Consider the following 19,208-nt stretch of genomic DNA (forward strand, 5'->3'; position numbering starts at 1 on the left):
ATTATGATTATTTAATAATTCTTATTAAATAATACAATTTCCACAAATTTATTTTTAGGTCTAACACTAAAAACCCTTTGATATTTGTCTGGATAAAGCCATTTCTGTGTAAAAGTCCAAAACATTAACTGATACATAAAACATCATTCCAAAGAGTAGCTAAACACAAAGCCATTCAAAATTAAACTCACTAAGGAAACAAAACACACAAGTAGCAGGTAATAACATCACAGCATAGGACATTAAATTACACAGATATGTTTTATTGGACATTGAGAATTCTTTTTTTTTTTTTTTTTTTTTACGACTTTAACTTGTATTTATAATATTAATTTATTATTTGGTGAGTAAATATCTGTAAAAAATACATTAAAATGTCACATTAAATGCCATAACAATGTGTCTTGGAACACACACATATGCAGTTAAAATAATCTTGCACAGAATATTAATTACACAAACTAAGATAACTGATTTTACACATGAAAAACATTCAGGTTTGACTCTCATATTTAACAAGTCATACCCCGTGAAAAAAGAGAGTCCCCTAAAATGAAACATGTCAATGTAAGACATTCTACAGCCAAACAGATTTTGAACTCTCGTGTCCAGAAAGTCCTGAGCGTACCTTCTAGATCTATGTGTCTTCGAAACATTCTCAAGGTTTCTGGACTTAAACACCTGTAAAACAGTGAATGGCAGATTAAATGAAATTAAGTTAAATTAAATTAAATGAAGGCTGCTATCTTGAAATTGTCTTGATGTTACTGCAGGGACTAGAAACACATATTTGAATACTTCTTATATGTAATGTAGACTCTGTCTACTTATGGAAAGTTTTTAAACCTTTTTTTTTTTTTTTTGATTTCCTGTTTGTGCTTCTATATTTGTGCAATCTTAATTAGTCTATCACACCCATCCTTTTTCTGTTATTTCCATGACAGAATTGCATTTGAAATTCTTGCATTCACCTCCTTCTGCAACAATCATGAGACATGTTTTATAGCTGGCCTTGCAACCCAGAGTGGTGAAACTTTAAAAAAAAAAAAACTACATTAGTACATTGAACATTATTATTGTGAATAAATTTATACTGAAGATATATATTTAAAATAGACAAATAGCCTCTGCCTATATATATATATATATATATACTGGATAGATAGATAGATAGACAGACAGACAGAGAGACAGACAGACTGACAGACTGACTGACTACCGGTCAAAAGTTTTGAAACACCTGACTGAAATGTTTCTCGTGATCTTAAAAATCTTTTGATCTGAAAGCATATACTTAAATGTTTTAAATTAGTTTTGTAGACAAAAATATAATTGTGCCACCATATTCATTTATTTCATTATAAAACTAAAATTTAATAAAAAAAAATAAAAAAACGTTTTTGAAATTGATGACTTGGACCAAATAATAAAGAAAAGCAGCCAATAAGTGCCCAACATAGATGGGAACTCCTTCAATACTGTTTAAAAAGCATCCCAGGGTGATACCCCAAGAAGTTGGTTGAGAAAATATCAAGAGTACATGTCTGCAAATTCTAGGCAAAGGGTGACTACTTTGAAGATGCTAAAATATAACACAGTTTTGATTTATTTTGGATTTTGTTTAGTCACAACATAATTCCCATAGTTCCATTTATGTTATTCCATAGTTTTGATGACTTTACTATTATTCTAAAATGTGAAGAAAAAACAAATTATAATAAAGAATGAGTGTTTCAAAACTTTTGACCGGTAGTGTAGATAGATAGATAGATATATAGAGTCCAGAGATGGCAGTTCAGCCTTGGCATAAAGAGTACAATGGTGAGTTTGATAACCACATCCCGTACCACATAAAACGTAAGGCACTATGAAGAAGGGTGTCTAGCTTGTTTAAATATTGCACTGCATATACAATAAATCACCATAGTCAAGAATGGATAAAAATGTTGCAGACACCAGGTACTTTCTAGCACTGACAGAAAATGAAGATTTATTTCTGAGTTTCAAAACAATGTGATCAATATGGGACTTGAATGACAACTGACTGTCTTGTACAATGGCCAGGTATTTATAATTTACAACAGGTTCAGTTTTGGTGCCTTGAAAACCTACAATATCTGCAAGGTTTGATGATACATCTTTTGTATTTTAAAAAATCATTAATTAATTAAATTTAGTTTTATCTGCATTTAGAACCAATTTGAGTTTATATAATCATGACTGGACTAAATCAAAAGCAGACTGTAGATATTGTAATGCCTGTGAAGTGTAAGATGCACAAATGTAAATAATTGTATCATCAGCATAAAGATGATACTTAGCATTTTGTATGTTTTCACAAATATATATATATATATAGAGAGAGAGAGAGAGAGAGAGAGAGAGAGATAAAATTGGACCTAAAAGTGACCCTTGAGGAACTCCCTTGACAACAGGTAACAAAGATGAATTTGAGACATCTATCTGCACACACTGGGATCAGTCAGAAAAAATAATTGGCAAACCAACCAACAGCTTGATTGGATAGCCCAATACTATGAAGCCTCTTTTACAAGATGCAGTGATCAACTATGTCAAAAACCTTAGAGAGGTCAAGGAAAATGGCTGTGCAAGAATTTGTATTATCTATAACTTTAATGGCAGCAGTGACAGTACTGTTTTGTTTTCTAAAACCTGACTGAAAATTAAACAAAATACAATTTATTTCCAATAAGTACTTCAGTTGTTCAATTATTAATTTTTCTAAGAAGAATCCCCACCTTTAAAGTGTGGGAGACCCAAGGCAGATTTCCAGATTTTTGGAATAGTATTTTTAGTAAAAGAGATTAAAATGATAAGCCAAAAATTCTGCAATAAAATCACCAGTGAGTTTTAGGTAGTATGGGTCATGATAATCAGGGCATGCAGACTTTTTATGATCAAGTTGACTCAGGGCTGTCAGATCTTGCTATCTTGCTGTCAGACACAGTAAATGGGACAAATTCAAATGGATGAGTGCTAAAAATTGTATGCAACATCTTCAGATTGTTCTAATGGGCAAGGGTGGAGCTAGAGGGTCACCACCATGGACCGAAGCCTGGCAACCCCACTCGTAATTGCTGTTTTGATCATCTTTTGTCTTGGGCACAATTTCCCTCCGTCTGACGACTTCTGTGCCACCACAGACTGATCGCTAGCCCCTGCCCAGCCACCCATGTGAAAAACTCCTGGCTCCGCCACTGCTAATGGGGCAACAATATTTTCACAGTCATAGGACTGGGAGTAAAAGAGAGAACTTTAAAGTATAAAATGCTCATTTAAAATGTCCAAAATAGGCGACTTCTCAGTTAAAGTTTGATTCCCTTTAGTGGTATATTTAGGAATTTTGGTACCGTTTTCGACAGAAGACAATGACTTAATCATTTTCCAAAATTTTGTTGGATTATTTAAGTTTCTTGATGTTTCAGAAAGAAAAAACTCTGAGCTTTTTTAACATGAGATGAACAGAAATTACACAACTTCCTAAAAAGAACCCAGTCAGTCTCTGCCTTGGTTTTTCTGGCTTTAGCCCAGGCCGCATTTTTTTCTTGCAGTAAGTCGGTCATCTCTGTGGAAAACCATGGGATGTTTCAGGCCTGTACTGTATGTTTATGAACTGGGGCATGTTTGTTAACTAAATTAATACATCCACTGTGGAAAAAGTTCCATGCTGTTTCCATGCTATATAACAGCCTTTAATGTTTTTGTACAGTCATGGGAATAAGAAAGTACACCCTCCTTTAATTCTATGGTTTTACGGATCAGGACATAATAAAAATCATCTGGTCCTTAGCAGGTCTTAAAATTAGGTAAATACAACCTCAGATGAACAACAACACATGACATATTACACCGTGTCATGATTTATTTAACAAAAATAAAGCCAAAATGGAGAATCCATGTGTGAAAAACTAAGTACACCCTTACTGTTTCCATAGGAATTAAGAGGCTAAGTAGTAGCCAGGTGCTGCTAATCAAATGCCCTTGATTAATTGATCATCAGCAAGTGTGACTACCTCTATAAAAGCTGCAGTTTTAGCAGTTTGCTGGTCTGGAGCATTCAGGTGTGTGTTAACACAATGCCAAGGAGGAAAGACATCAGCAATGATCTTAGAGAAGCAATTGTTGCTGCCCATCAATCTGGGAAGGGTTATAAGGCCATTTCAAACAATTTAAAGTCCATCATTCTACAGTGAGAAAGATTATTCACAAGTGGAAAACATTCAAGACAGTTGCCAATCTTCCCAGGAGTGGATGTCCCAGCAAATTCACCCCAAGGTCTGACCGTGCAATGCTCAGAGAAATTGCAAAAAAACCCAAGAGTTACATCTCAGACTCTACAGGCCTCAGTTAGCATGTTAAATGTTAAAGTTCATGACAGTACAATTAGAAATAATTTTTTATTTTTTTTTATTTTTCCCCTTTATTTTTCTCCCAATTTGGAATGCCCAATTCCCAATGTGCTTTAAGTCCTCGTGGTCACATAGTGATTCGCGTCAGTCCGAGTGGCGGAGGACGAATCCCAGTTGCCTCTGCGACTGTCAACCCACGCATCTTGTCACGTGGCTTGCTGAGCGCGTTGCCACGGAGACATAGCGCGTGTGGAGGCTTCACGCCATCCACTGCAGCAACCACGCTCAACTCACCACGCGCCCCACCGAGAACAAACCACATTATAGCGACCACAGGGAGTTTACCCCATGTGACTCTACCCTCCCTAGCAACTGGGCCAATCTGGCTGCTTAGGAGACCTGGCTGGAGTCACTCAGCACACCCTGGGATTCAAACTAGCGAGCTAGCGAACTCCAGGGGTGGTAGCCAGTGTATTACCACTGAGCTACCCAGGCCCCGAACAAGTCAGAAAATCAGGACTCGAGTCAAGTCTTGAGCTCCGATCCCTCCAGTATACGGACAGCAAGCCAAATATGTTTACTGCTTCAACACAACATTACATTAACATACGAACTACTGATCACAGTGTGCTGCTCTGTGGCAGGGAATCAACACCTTAAAAGCTCATCTTGGCTTAGAAATCACTTCTTGCATATGATGACTCATGAAGCATGCTTAAAGGTGCACTCAATAATTTTTTTCCCCATTAAAAAAGTTTTACTCCTAAAGAAATGAATTGTAATTTTGAAACATATGTATAAAATCATGACCACTTACATGAAATGAGGACTCTAGTCATATCAGTAACCTTATAAAAGCTGTTTTATTCTACATGGGGCAGAGGCACCTTCATGGGGGCAGCCATTTTAAAATCACACGACCAGCCGAATACTACTCGCTTCATCTCAGTAACCGTCGTGTTATTGGAAACTTTCACTCTTGGATTAATCATGGCTGATTGTGAATAGTGAATTTCTACAATGGCATCTGTAACTGAAAACTATTGATTTTGAATGATGCTGCATCCACACCACTAGGTTTCACTGTAAGTCCAAGTTGATATGAGCAAAAAGTTACTGAGTGCACCATTAACAGGCATGGCTGATTAATATTACAACAATTTCTGTTGTGCAAAAGTGATCATGGCCAGTTCTTGCAAGTTGCATCAGAAGAGCTACCACCACACGTACTCTTTGAATTCAGAATTACAGGAATTCCTGTTTTTGTTTTACATGATAGAGCATTAAAGAGCGAGTTCACCAAACCCTGCATAATTTTCTTGGTTTTGTTGAATTTTGTTTGAATATTTTATAGGACAGTTGAGGGAGACAGGAAACTGAGGAAGAGAGGCAGGGCCACATCAAAGTACTCCGGGGCCCCAGGGCTTACAGTTTTTGCTGGGCCCAGACAGTCCGATGCGGAATATTGTTACTCTATGACCATGCGCTACTCGGACACATTTCGCTGTTGCGCACCATCTCTGGAGTTTGGAAGCTTGTTCTGAAGCTTGGCAGTAAAAATCCCTGTCCTCTGTCATTGTATGGAAAACCGCAGCTCGGACATTCTGTAAAATTCTTCCTTTTGTGTTCCAACCAAGAAAGAAAGTCACACAGGTTTGAAAAGACCTGAGGCTGTGTAAATGATAACAGAATTTTCATTTTTGGGTGAACTATCCTTTTCAAAAAGTTAATTTGTTTTACTTTTGAGATTTGATAGGAGTTGGTGGAAAGCTGTAGAAGAAGTGTTAAATCTTGTCTTATCTGGTTTTAGGAGGATCTATTAGTACATTGAGGCGATTAGACTCTAAAAGCTGATCATGCATAATCTCATTGGATGGTACTATGATGTTACTATGTTATTGGATCATAAATGTAAAATAATTACAATATTCTTTAATTTAGTTTAGCTTTTTATGCATCAGGAATACAATTTCCCATAGCATCTAATACATGTTTTTATCTTGAAATGGACCATACTTGGTCCGGCATTTCGAATATCTGATTCGAATAGTTTGCGCTAAAGGAGATATCGTGACATACTGTATCTTTGCAAGCAAGCATCCTGTAGTTACAGGAATTCCTATTCTTGTTGTGCAAAAACACTAGACTTCTCTTGAGCTTATTTTAACCTTAGCAAACTCATTAATTTCAAAAGCTTTAAAGGTGCTGTAAGCGATTTATTTTCATGAAAAGGTATGCAATAACTTTTCCTACTCCCTTAAAGATATTTATGAAAGAAGTGTATTGAAATATCTCACCGGTCTCTGTGACAGCTTTAGACTCTGTAAACAGCAAACAAAAATGTGTCCACAGTCTGCGGTCACTGACACTTTCTGCCTGTCAGTCATTTTACACGTTCTCATAGTGTTGTAGTTATAGCGAATTATTGAGGCTTTTTACATCAATTTTATGCCATGTTGTTCATGACAGTTGTCAGTTGAGGGTGCTATTTTGCTGCTGTTGTTGTTAACAACAGTTTCTGCTCTTAATAAAGCTCATTTGGTATCTTTTGGAGTGCTGGGATTTGGGAAGAGGCTAGTTCAACGGCTCAGTCTGGTGGAAGTAGAAAGGCTAAAATCACTTCCAAAAAAAATAAAAAATCAAGTGTTAGACCATGCTTTATGTTTTTAAAAATCTCACCTTTGGATTTGTGCTTGATGACAAACTGTTTGCTCTTTTTCCCCAGGATATTGGACGCAGTGCATGTATAGACCCCTGGGCCCAATGATGCAGCTGTCAAAACTGGGTGATTATCAACATTCTCCTGAATGTTTGAGGAGCTCCAGGTATATACGGGAGGAGGGTTGCCAACTGCAATACAGTTCAGCCTCTTGTCACCATCCTCACTGATATCCAGTATCTCCTCTTCTGGACTGGGGAATTCAGGGGGGTCTGATTAAAAAAATAAAGAAATAAAATATATCATGAATCACTTCAACATGCATTCAACCAGAATCTAAAAATACAACCCCCTAGGTTTATAAAGTGTCAGTCTCAGATAAGAACCGTCCCCATCAGACATTTTCGCAGTTTCAATTCACCTTTCCCTCTAGCGCTGCTGATAGAACAAGACACAGATTCTTGTCTCGTGGAAACCAGGAAGTAATCACATTCCAATACACAATGGTAAGCGTGATTTGGAGGTTGAAATTTTGCTCTAAAATTACATTCTTACTCCACTGACAGTTAAGTTTAGGTTTAGGATTTGGATCAGGGACTAGGGTTGTTAGGGTTGACTGCACTGTAATTTTTTTAATATATATATCTAGTTGTATCAAGGTGCTTTTTTGAGTTGACACAACTAAATTGTCCAGTCAACTGTACATGTTAAGTTGTGATTCCATTCATACTTAAGTTGAATCAACAAGTGTTTTTGTCATCTCAACTTGCTTAACAAAGTTGTCTGAACAAAGACTTGCCAGCTCCCAGCATGCATTGCACAATGAATAAATAATGAGGTTAGTGTTGTAGGCATATTCTTTTTGTGCTATTTGCAGACTTTATTTGTGCTGCTGTTGTTGTTTTTGTCATTACTGTTGATTGGTAATTGTGTGGTGATTTTAAGAGCTCATCTGTTACTTTATGATGTTTGTTGATTGTCACCATTATTGAGGTTTGTGTGTCAAGTGTTAAAATCTATGTGCCTCCTAATCAAACTAGTGTGTGTGTAGCCTGTGTTTCTTAAGAAGACACCATTCTACAGTGCAGAACTTGCAGGGTTTACATAACAATTACAATTAGGTTCATTGAACATTAACTTTACAGCGACAGGCCTTAAAGTTCCGTAAATGAAAGTGAAATTGTTATAACTACATCCAATTTAAGTTCAGCTAATTAAACTGATTAAAGGAATGTTCCAGGTTCAAAACAATTTAAGCTCAGTGTTGATTACCACAAAAATCTATTTTGACTCATCCCTCCTTTTCTTTAAAAAAAGTAAAAATCTGGGTTACAGTGAGGCACTTACAATGGAAGTGAATGGGCCAGTTAACGTTAAAATACTCACTGTAATACTCACAAGACACAAACAATATGCGTGTAAACATGATTTTAGTGTGATAAAACATTTACTAACCTTTTCTCTGTAAAGTTATAGCCAATTTTACAACTTCATTGCCATGACAATGTAATGTCAACAAACCCTAAAACCCTAAAATGACTGTAAAATGACGATTTAACAACCTTACAGCTCAAATAATACACACGATTTAACAGATGAATTAATGTAAGTGCTTTTATAAAATTATGAGCTTCAAATTTCTGCCATTAAACCCTCCAAAAATGGGTCCCATTCACTTCCATTGTAAGTGCCTCACTGTATCATAGATTTTTGCTTTTCTTTTTTTAAAGAAAAGGAGGGACAAAACTGCCACAAATGCTGTCGATTGAGCTTAACTTGTACTGAACCCGGAATATTCCTTTAAGTTTAGCTAAATAAACTTTTCATAACTACATTCAATCAGTTCAGATTACATTTTAATTTGTGAGTCAGTTTAAATCAGATAAGCTCAAAAAAGCCTTTGCAAAAAAGGCACTAAATATAATGAGTTGAAACAACAAAGCAATTTTTAGTGTGTATAACATCATTTACAACTAAACTTACAACTCGCATTTGGCGCCACTCTGTGGACATTTCACCTCAACAACACTTCCAGCTTCAGCAACTAGGGGGCAGTAATCTCGAATTTTAGGAAGCAGAGACCAGCAGCAGAACTTTGAGCTCCTGTCGCCGAATTCATAAGTTCGATTAATCTGTTATGTCTGTGACTCGTGAAACAGAAATACTTTTCATGTGTGCTTTAGTGTACTTACATTCTCTACGCATTTCCCACTATTTCTGTGTGTTTTCTGTGCAATCGTTTGCAGAGACTGCCCCGCCATTATTGTAATTGTTTTTTTTTATAGCAATATTCTGATGACTATAACAAACTGTAACAAATCATCTTATTAGAAAAAAATCTGACAAGCAAGAAAACAGTGTTTACATGGGGGTATGAAATCATTAGGTTTTCCTCTGGTTTTGACGTCAAAATGTAAACGGGAAAGCTCACAGCAATTATGACATTGGATAAGTTGTTTTAGCTTAGTTTTTATCTTAAACAGTTTATGATATTTCCTCACTAAAAGAACACAGGTAAACTCATTAAAATGATCTTACGTGTAAATGGGCTTTTACGCATAATCTGTATAAGATCATGAATGTAAACTCCCTCATTGCTCATCACTTTATATGTCAGTCAGATGGCTCAGGTATTTGGCCAGAATGACTGCACATAACCTATGAAGGGCTTATCTTTGGTGGCAACAAAATGTTTGTACTGTAGCATTGGATATCATCTTTATTCACTTACACTGAGCAGCAATGTTGAAAGCTTCAGACTGCACTGTAGGAGGAGGTTGAGGTCCTTCTGCTCCCAGTTCTAGCTCTGCTTCACACCTGTACTGAACTGCATCATCAGCTCTGTTTGGGACAATTAGCAAGGTGGAGGACACCTGGGCTGGTGTAACAGCTGATACCTCTGAGAATGAGTGCTTGTACACTTCATTTTGTCCTCTGTACCATCTTAAAACAAGGTACTGAACAGGTGCAACGTTCTGCACCTCACACAGGAGCTGGTACTCTCTGCCCTCCACCACTGGGCTGGTGTGATTCAATCTTATGGAGACACTGTCTGGTTCCTCTGCATGAAGATAATAGCAAATCTAAACAATGAAATGTAATAACCTGAAATATTTCCAAATATTATACTGACGGCATTTCACATTTTTCAGTTAGCCTGCTGAAAAGTAACAGCTTGGAGCAGCTTAAATTTCGAGATTGTCTTAACTTAATACAAGCTGGTATAGGCTTGTTATTGTTGCAGGTACACCAGTTTGACCAGATTAGCCATTTTAAAGACCAGTTGGTCACCTGCATTAAAGGAAGTTATTCACTGATAATTTTCTCCTTCACCAGAACTCTCCAATCTCATCTCCAATACTTGTGTTGAATTAAAAAATGGCACCCTGAGACTCATTATGCCAGGTCTGATGTGACACACACTTAATGCTACTGGTTCCTGTGTGTCATGTGACCTATCACACAACATGCCAAGTAAAAAAAAAAAAAGAGATCTGAAAGCTATAACAGAGAGGAAGATTATCAGCAAATAATGACTTAAATTCCAGTCTGTTCCTTACACAAAGCTGTCATATGGCTTCTGAAGACTTGGAATATAGCACATGAGTCATATAATGTACTTTATTGTATTTTAATAGTGTTTTTTTTTTTTTTTTTTTTTTAGCTTGGCAGTTTAAATCACTGTCCACTTTTCTTTTATGGAAAAGAGCAGCTTGGACATTCTGCCTACAAAATAAATTATACTAGATTAAAATTATATTGGGGTAAGTAAATGATGGGTGAATAAGATGAAGGTGGTCATTTACACACTTACTGTACTGAACAAGGTTTAGTTTTTCTTCACACTGCCTGGGTGCAGTGAAAAATACGGCATAGCAGATTGGCTCCTCAATCCAGTCAGTCAAACTGTCCACCCGCCACTGAACACTGAGGTCATGCTGTGTGTGTGACGCTCCAGTAATCGATTCCCATCCTAGCACACGCACTGGACGGGAGGCAACACAGCTGACCGACACTGGATCCCCAAATTTCACCACTACTCTTGGGGGAAAGATCTCCAGGGAGCAACTGTCCCCTAACACTGGAGAATTTGTGCATCATAATCAAAAACATCAAAATATCATCAAAATTACACCCAATAAACGCACTAATACTGTATGTAAACAGCATTTAAATGTTCATGTGTTGTAAGGTAAACCATTACTAGAATGTTATGCAGTCTAATTAAAAATGTAGGCCTAAATAATATTATTGAATTATTGTGACTCCTTTCCTTTAAAAGCATAGTTCACCAAGAAATGAAAAATTTGTCATTATTTACTCACCTTTGTTTTGTTCCAAACCCATATGACTTTCTTTTCATGGAAAACAAAAGGAGATGTTATTCAGAATGACAGCCTCTGTCACCATTCACTTAAATTAAATGGAAATAACATGCAATGTAAGTGAATGGTGACTGAGACTTACATAAAGTACTTCTCCTTTGTTTTGTTTTTTGTATTGATTTTTTGTTACAAGGAAGGAAAAAAAGTCTTGTTTGGAAGAAGATGAGTAAATGTTGACATAATTTAAATTTTTACATTTTGCATAAACTATCCTTGTAATGCAAACATTCTTAGGTTCAGAAACCACAAGTGCATACACTTATTGACTGCCAAAAATGTCTTAAACATGCAAGACTATTCTAAATCAGTTATTATAAACTGCCAAAAACTATTAAAAAATATTTAGATTTAGATTTATATATATATATTATAATCCTTGAACAATTATGCACTACAAAAGTTTAAAAAATATAAGCTGCCATTATTTTATACTCTTAGCTCAACCTAAAATACTTTAAAACATTGTTATTCGCACTCTGCAATGACTTACCTATTCCAATAATTAACAAGCCATGAAAACATAAAATAATATTTTTCATTTTGTTCAAAATGGTTAAAATCTGTTTTAGTCCAGGCACAAAGGGAAAAGGAATTCCGATGCGGTCCTGCTTGGCAACTTAAAACAGTGAACTGTGACTACTAACTAAAGCCTTCCCTTGTATTGAAGGGGCTGGAGGGGGGATTGAAGTACTGGGCCTCATTAGAATCAGCTCTCCCTCTCCTTGAATTTAATATGTCTCATTCAAGTGTGCATAGTTTTTATCAGATCAAATGAGTGTAGTATATTTAAGACAGAAATGGGATTGATTTTCAATGGAAAATTTGAAAACTAGAACATCTCTTTAATTTGATCTTTTTTTTTTTTTTTTTTCTTATCTAATTTGCAACTTATTTATCTTTAAAGTCACCAAAAAGCCTTTTGCATTTGTATAAAATAGCAGTCTCATGTTAATTCTGTGAGTGGATCAAAATGCTTGTTCATATGCATGAGAGCACGAGTTAGCTGTTTTAATTCTGTCAATTTCTTTTCACATCTAAACCTACATTTACTTTATAATTAATTCTAATAAGTTGTTTACAATTATTTTTTTTAGTAGCTTAATGGTTAATCCCATTAAGTGAATTTAACTAATGTTTTAATTCACGGTCAAGAGCTACGAGTTCCGGCAAGCTGTCTTAAAATGCTTCACTGCAGCGAGGTTGCTATGTCAACACTTTGTGCTCAGTCACATTTCTGGCAGACTAAAGTCCCACAGGTCACTGTGTTAAACACATACACAAAAGAAACACTAGACTTCATTTGAAAAGCATAAGACATACAGTACTGTAATATTTATGTGTTCTTCAAAAGTCTAGTTGTTTTCTGCACATTAACTTCTTATTACAGTTATACAATGCAGTTCTTCTGTGACTAGGATTCATGACAGAATCCTGTTGCTATCCAGATGCTGGTTAGAGACTGAAACAAAATTGATTAGGGATATAAACAAAAACGAAAATGCCACAGTTATCAGATAAAAACTGAACAACATTTTTTATATCGTCTGACAAAATGTGAGTGGTGCTTGCCCATAATAAAGTTGCTGCCATGATGCTAGCACTGGCGTTGCCACAGGTGGGCCTGGGTGGGCCGTTGCCACCCAGCCATTGTCTTATAACCCAATTCCACCAACAGCCAAAAGCTTTCTGGCCTCGAACCATGAATGGCTAACATCAGAGGCTGTTGGGCTGAATAATATCAGCATCTAAGCTTTCAAAACAACAGCTAAAAAAACAAACAGATCTTTCTCATTATAATGAAGCTATTTACACACCCGATGCGGCGATGATAGTTGACGGGCATCCCATATTTTGCAGTGGCTCCAACCACTTAATTTTCTCCATCTAATGAAATATTTGTTAAAAATGTAATTTTTGTGAATTGATTGCTATGAATTGTATTGATTAGGCTATGTATTTTAATAACTTCTAACCTGTTCATCAAAACCAGATCGAGTTGACTTATCGATGCTAACTTATCGATGCTTGACCAGATCGATGCTGAATTAAATATTCTTTCAAAACTCTTCAAAACTTTACAACTCTAAACTGCATCCACTTTATTTTTTAAGTTAAAATAATGTTAATGATGTTTAATGACGAAAATAATGTTGATGAGTGATCATATGTATGAATTGATTATGAATTTTATTCATTATAACTTCAATTCGTTGCATCAAAAGCATCTTGTGACGGCATAAACAAGCTACTTAAAGTTACTTAAATTATTTTGGATGATAAATTATGCTCTCAGAAAAATGTTTAAACTCCAGCCTCTTTTTTTTCCCCATACGACGAAAACAAAATTATGTTATTTGCTTTGAGTTTTTTGTCATAACTAAGAGTCATCTGTCTCCCATTTAAATGAGAGTAGAGTTGTGACGCAGTGACATCAAAAAAAAAAAAAAAAAAAAAAAAACAGTAATAAGCAGTAAAGCAGTAAAAATGCCCATTTACGTAATTTTTATCTATCATTTTCATCTGTCCAAAGACATGCCAGCAAATTAGGAAAAAATAAAATACCAAAATTGGTCCATTCTATGGTTAAAATGTTCATTCTGTTTTTAAATTTTCAAAAATGTCAAGGGTCAATCCCTCAAATCCCCATTTAATAATTAATATCTCTGCTTAGCCACAATGCCTCCTAAGGTTCCACATGTAAAATAAAAAAAATAAAAAATGTCTGAATGTACTCAGACACCAATATTGTTAAATGATCTTTCAATATTCTTAGCAAGCTCAGTGGTGATTAACAGTTCTACACATACTGTACTAACACTTGTGTTGTATAACACCTGTGTTATATGACTTTTGGAATCTGCACCCAGTTGTCATAGTTACCATTGTGCTAACCAATATCAGAGACTATTTATTTATGAGAGACGGGCCACTTATAAATATATGGCCATAAAATGAATAAGAGAAATTGGAATGCCCAACCAGAAGCTCTGAGCGCCCAACTGTCAACGGATGTAGAAAGGAAGTCCCGCCTTAAAGGTAAAAGAGCCAATCACCTTTTAGATACAGACATTACCTGTCATTCAACTTGAGAACGCACATGCGCATTAGCTATACAAGCCGGGAAAAGTTTGCTTTTTAGCATAATATGAGGTAAAGAAGCACAATTCATGATACCAGTGTTGTCAGATTTTACTGCTGATTTGAAATATGTTGTTTAAACGTAAGCTTGTCAAGCAGTGTTGGAGATTTCGGTGTTCCCCCATTCAAGTCGATTGGAGCTGCACTGGCATGACTGGAAATAGTCTCCCAAGAGCATTACGAAGATGGCCGACAGTGGACTGACTTGCTAGAAAGACTTTGGCAATATTCACTGACCTCAACAAACTCAAACTGAGCAATTTCAGATTTTGACAATTCACAAAGCAATGCAAATACATATTTAAAGGAAGAAACTTTTCTCACATTAACACATTTTAATAATATTAAATTATTACAGGCTGACAAGCTAAACAAATAAACTTTGAATGTTTATGTTATAAATAATAACTGATTTACTAAAGCATTTCCTTTCAAATAAATAAATCAGTTAATGAACAAGAGAGGAAAGGAGAAAAGACATGAACACAACTTTCAGGAGTGCACTGCTTTTGCGCATGGTTCCGAGCGCAGTTCATTCTTAGTGAATTCTCCCCTTAGTATTTCTTTTGGAGAAGTGTGTACTTTTTCATTTTTAAAATACTTCTACACTCGGTATTGCAATTTGTTGCGATTTCCCAACGTGCATCCGCTTTTACATCTGTGATTTTTACACAATCCCACTGCTCAGGAACCACAAACACCTTTTCAGCAAACAACTGCGGTAAGTCATGGCACTATCACGTCATCATTACTTGCACTGCATGCCATATGTTTAGCGGATAGCTTTGTTATGTGTTTGCCTGTTTTTAGAGTAGTTTGAGTGTTAATGGTGAGTGTGGAGTGGGGAGATCAGGGGCCTGTATCATGAAGCTAGTTGAACTAACTCTGGGTGTCATGACTGGATTCAAGTTGACAAAACCAATCCAATCCAATGAGGCTTAACTGATCCTGATTAAAGGATTAGTTCACGTGCACGTGCACATTGATAAGTGACATTAGCAGCAACAACCAATCGAATGAAACATGGACAGCGAGAGAGAAAGAGAGAGAGAGAGAGAGAGAGAATGCAGTGAATGCACTAAAAGAGAAAGCTAGAAGAGCATTCTACGTTATTAAGGTCAAATTTACCCAAATAGACATTTCTGTTACAATTTTGTGTAAAATCTTTGATAGTATTATTATGTCTATTGCTCTGTACTGGTGTGAGGTTTGGGGTCCACATTGTCTGGCAGATTGCTCTAGATGGGACAAACACCCCATAGAATCCCTGCATGCAGAATTCTGTATGAACATTCTAAGAGTTCAGAGAAGAACACCTACTAATGCATCCCGGGCCGAACTAGGCAGATACCCCCTAATTATATATATTGAAAAACGATCCCTCAAATTTTGGACACACCTAAATTCAAGGTCCCTTAACACACTGCAACATGAAGCCCATAAAACCCAAGAGTTGAAGCCTAAAACCAGTCCCCTTTGTCAGCTGGCTCTGAAACTCACAAACCCATTAACAACTAAAAAACACCAATTTCAGACCAGCACTGCTGAAGAAAACCAAATCAGAATAAACCAAATCATATAAAAAAGCACAAATTCATATTTGGACCACTGGGAAAATTAAAGTAAAAACCAAAGAAAATTGGAATGTTATCAGACCCTAAACAGAAAGTATAATCTGGCAGAATATCTCCACACGGTAAGAGATCCAAAACAGAGACAGATCCTCACCAAATACAGACTCAGTGATCACAGTCTGGCCATAGAAAAAGGCAGACACAGACAAACATGGCTTCCAAAGGAAGAACGAGTCTGTGCTCACTGTTACACTGGTGAGGTCGAGACAGAGACACACTTTCTCCTTCACTGTAAGAAATTTACAGAGGTGATAGAGACATACTTTGACAAACTCTCAAACCTCATGCCACAGTTTTCCAGTTCAGCAGAAACAGATCAAATGCAGGTGTTACTGGGAGAGGATAATCATGCATCAGTTGCAGCAAAATTCATTTTTGAAGTGCACACCCTCAGAAATGAATCACTGCCTTAATGTACTTCGGTCACAGTATTTGTTTATGTTCATAATGCCTTGTTAAATGCTATATTTTTTTATTATTGTATATTATTGTAATTAATTGTATATTGTATAGTGTATATTGCTATTATAATTTTTATTTTATTTTATTCATTACCTGGCACCTTATTTTAATTCTATTTTTATTGTTATTTTTTACTGTTTTATTATTTTATTTGTCTTGTCATTATCTGTTTTGTGTATTAATGCTTTGGCAATTTTGTATGTAAACACAATCATGCTAATAAAGTAATTGAATTGAAAAATCAAAAATCATCATAAAGAATTAAAACACATGCACAAGGGATCACTGTACAATTAAGAAACAAATGTATGACATTTACACAGGCTGCTGTAAAAGCTCAATAGGACAGTGATTGAAATATAAAACAGCTGATATATCAATGTGTAAGTTAATTTATATACTGTAAGTCCATAACAAGAACACACAGGTTTATTAATTTTAAAAGCATAAAATAATATGATTTAAAATATAAAAGCTTTAATATCCATTTAAATTGAAAAGCTGAATATCTTTTAATGCTATTACAAATTAATTAATATTGGCTACTATTGAATAATTATAAAGTGAGCACTCGGAATACTCTATGCAATAATGAGACGTATTTGTACGTATTTGCTTTTGTTTTTTTTTTAAAGAAGTATTCTGTGGACCGTCACATTGAACCTCATGTGAAATACTGTATTTTCATCTCTAGTCCATGAAAGAAGGGGTTAGGGCCACCCATGGTATCATGAATTCATGCCTTTCTATAGCCATCCTGAATGATTAAACTTTTAATATAAAATTGATAATTATTGGCATGTATTATTAATCAATCTTAATAGCTGTTCATAGAAAGCCTAATATTATATTATGCTTATATTTTCATAGATATTTAATATTTTATAGCTAGAGTAGGTACATGAAAACCAATTATAGACTCCATCTGCTGAAAATCTATATTTAAATAATTTATCATGAAGAGTGGATTTTGTGGATTTCTGATATTTTTTTTGTCTGTGATATTTTTTCTCACAGCTGATTAGTTCAATATCTGTTAGCAATCTGTTACCCAGTACAAAACCTTCTACATCTAATCATTGCCAGCAGATTTGCTGATGAGCAGGCAGAGCATAAAGCCTGTGTTTTGAGCATAGCAGGGAGAGTAGATTTTGAGTTAGTGGAAGGCTGCTCTCCTCACATTTTACTCTCTTTAATTCTTCTCAGTCCTTGTTTCCTTCCTCTTTGAGGAAAATTGTTCATCTCCTTCTGTTTCTTATTGAGTTGTTTCTTTTCTTTGAGGTAAATTGTTTGCCTCCTTTCCTTTTGAATTTTCTCTCAGATAGCACACGTACATCTCCGAGATGTCTGTTTTAGATCTTTTAATCTCGGAAGCATCGCATTCAAATTTACATCTGCTAAACATCTTAAAAAGATCAGATTTACAAACTTTCTAAACCATAAATGTCTCAAAGACATCTGCTGAATGTCCTATTGACATCAGAGAGGAAACCTTTTTGCAGATGTGCAAACAACCTAAAATGTGATATAAACACACACACAAAATAGATGTCTGGGTGATGTATGTATGCTATCAGGGCTCTTAGCTGTTGGTTTCCCCCCTGAGGGAAATCAATGGTCTCTCTCTTTATTGTTTTCAAAGTTGTAGTTTTATTTGGACTCTTTAGTGGCTGTCACAAAAGCATGACACCTTTTAGAAAAATGCTTTGTGTTCATTTCTGAGTTTAGTTAATGTTACATTTCCTCCACCCCCCCCCCCTTTGACCTATTAGAGCGGCCACTGTACTGGACGTAACAGCTTAATCCGTCAGCAGTGAGGGTTTCACATGTGATAAATGTGTGGAATTGGCTAGGCTGAAAGAGAAGGTTGATGAGTTAGAGACGCATCGAACGCTAGTTGAGGTCAGCCTGGTTATCGCGGTGATGGAATATATTGAAGATTATTGTCACTGAATGGCTGGATGTCTGAGTGGTGTCTGGAAAACAGCATAGGATTTATAGACAATTGGCTTAAGTTTTTGGGGTTTACATAACCTGCTAAAAAAAGACAGACTCTATCCCTCCACTGGAGATGCCGCTCTCTTCTCTAGAAATTTGGCTCATAGTCTTAATATTGAGTGTTTTACAAACTGGGGCCTTGGGAGATTTGAACTTGGGAAAGAAATTTGAACTTGGTATTGGAGGAAGGGGAGTGGAAAAGAATAATAACAATAAAAAACATGTTAGAACTATGTCTAGGGATGCAAGGGGGGATTGTTTCTACTGGACTCCCTCTAGATTGTATAGGCTTAGTCTAAATGACACATCTAGCTGCTGGCGATGTCAGTTGGAGGACTGAGACATAGCCCATGCTCTGTGGTTCTGTGCCAAGATTCAAGAATTCTGGGTAAGAGTCCAGAATTTGATATGTGAGGCAATAGATACTCAAATTTCATTCTGCCCTAGACTATGTATATTGGGTGATGGGGCGGTTCTTATTGTAGGTGACAAATATACAAAAAGCTGAGTCCAAACTAGTGTTATGACTAACAGACAGATAATTGGATGATGGAAGTCAATT

The 19,208-nt window shown here is 36.0% G+C and overlaps 1 protein-coding gene across 1 annotated transcript; it reads right to left on the minus strand.

Moving 5' to 3' along the window:
* Positions 1–334: 334 nt before the first annotated feature.
* LOC127449974 (hemicentin-1-like) lies at positions 335–12,017 on the minus strand. Its single transcript, XM_051713643.1, has 6 exons — positions 11,905–12,017; positions 11,355–11,384; positions 10,844–11,110; positions 9,761–10,090; positions 7,050–7,301; positions 335–681 (listed from the first exon to the last, which is right to left on the minus strand). The coding sequence occupies exons 1-6, from the start codon at positions 11,951–11,953 to the stop codon at positions 674–676; spliced, it is 936 nt and encodes a 311-aa protein (XP_051569603.1). The 5' UTR covers positions 11,954–12,017; the 3' UTR covers positions 335–673.
* Positions 12,018–19,208: the final 7,191 nt, after the last annotated feature.

The sequence above is a fragment of the Myxocyprinus asiaticus genome, chromosome 13 (assembly GCF_019703515.2).
Source record: "Myxocyprinus asiaticus isolate MX2 ecotype Aquarium Trade chromosome 13, UBuf_Myxa_2, whole genome shotgun sequence".
NCBI classification, from domain to species: Eukaryota; Metazoa; Chordata; class Actinopteri; order Cypriniformes; family Catostomidae; genus Myxocyprinus; species Myxocyprinus asiaticus.

Coding starts and splice junctions, on each gene's coding strand:
- LOC127449974 (XM_051713643.1), bottom strand. CDS start 11,953: ATGAAAAATATTATTTTATGTTTTCATGGCTTGTTAATTATTGGAATA. Junction 11,111..11,354: donor GGGTTTGGAACAAAACAAAG/GTGAGTAAATAA, acceptor CAAATTCTCCAG/TGTTAGGGGACAGTTGCTCC. Junction 7,302..9,760: donor TTTCAACATTGCTGCTCAGT/GTAAGTGAATAA, acceptor TTTTTTAATCAG/ACCCCCCTGAATTCCCCAGT.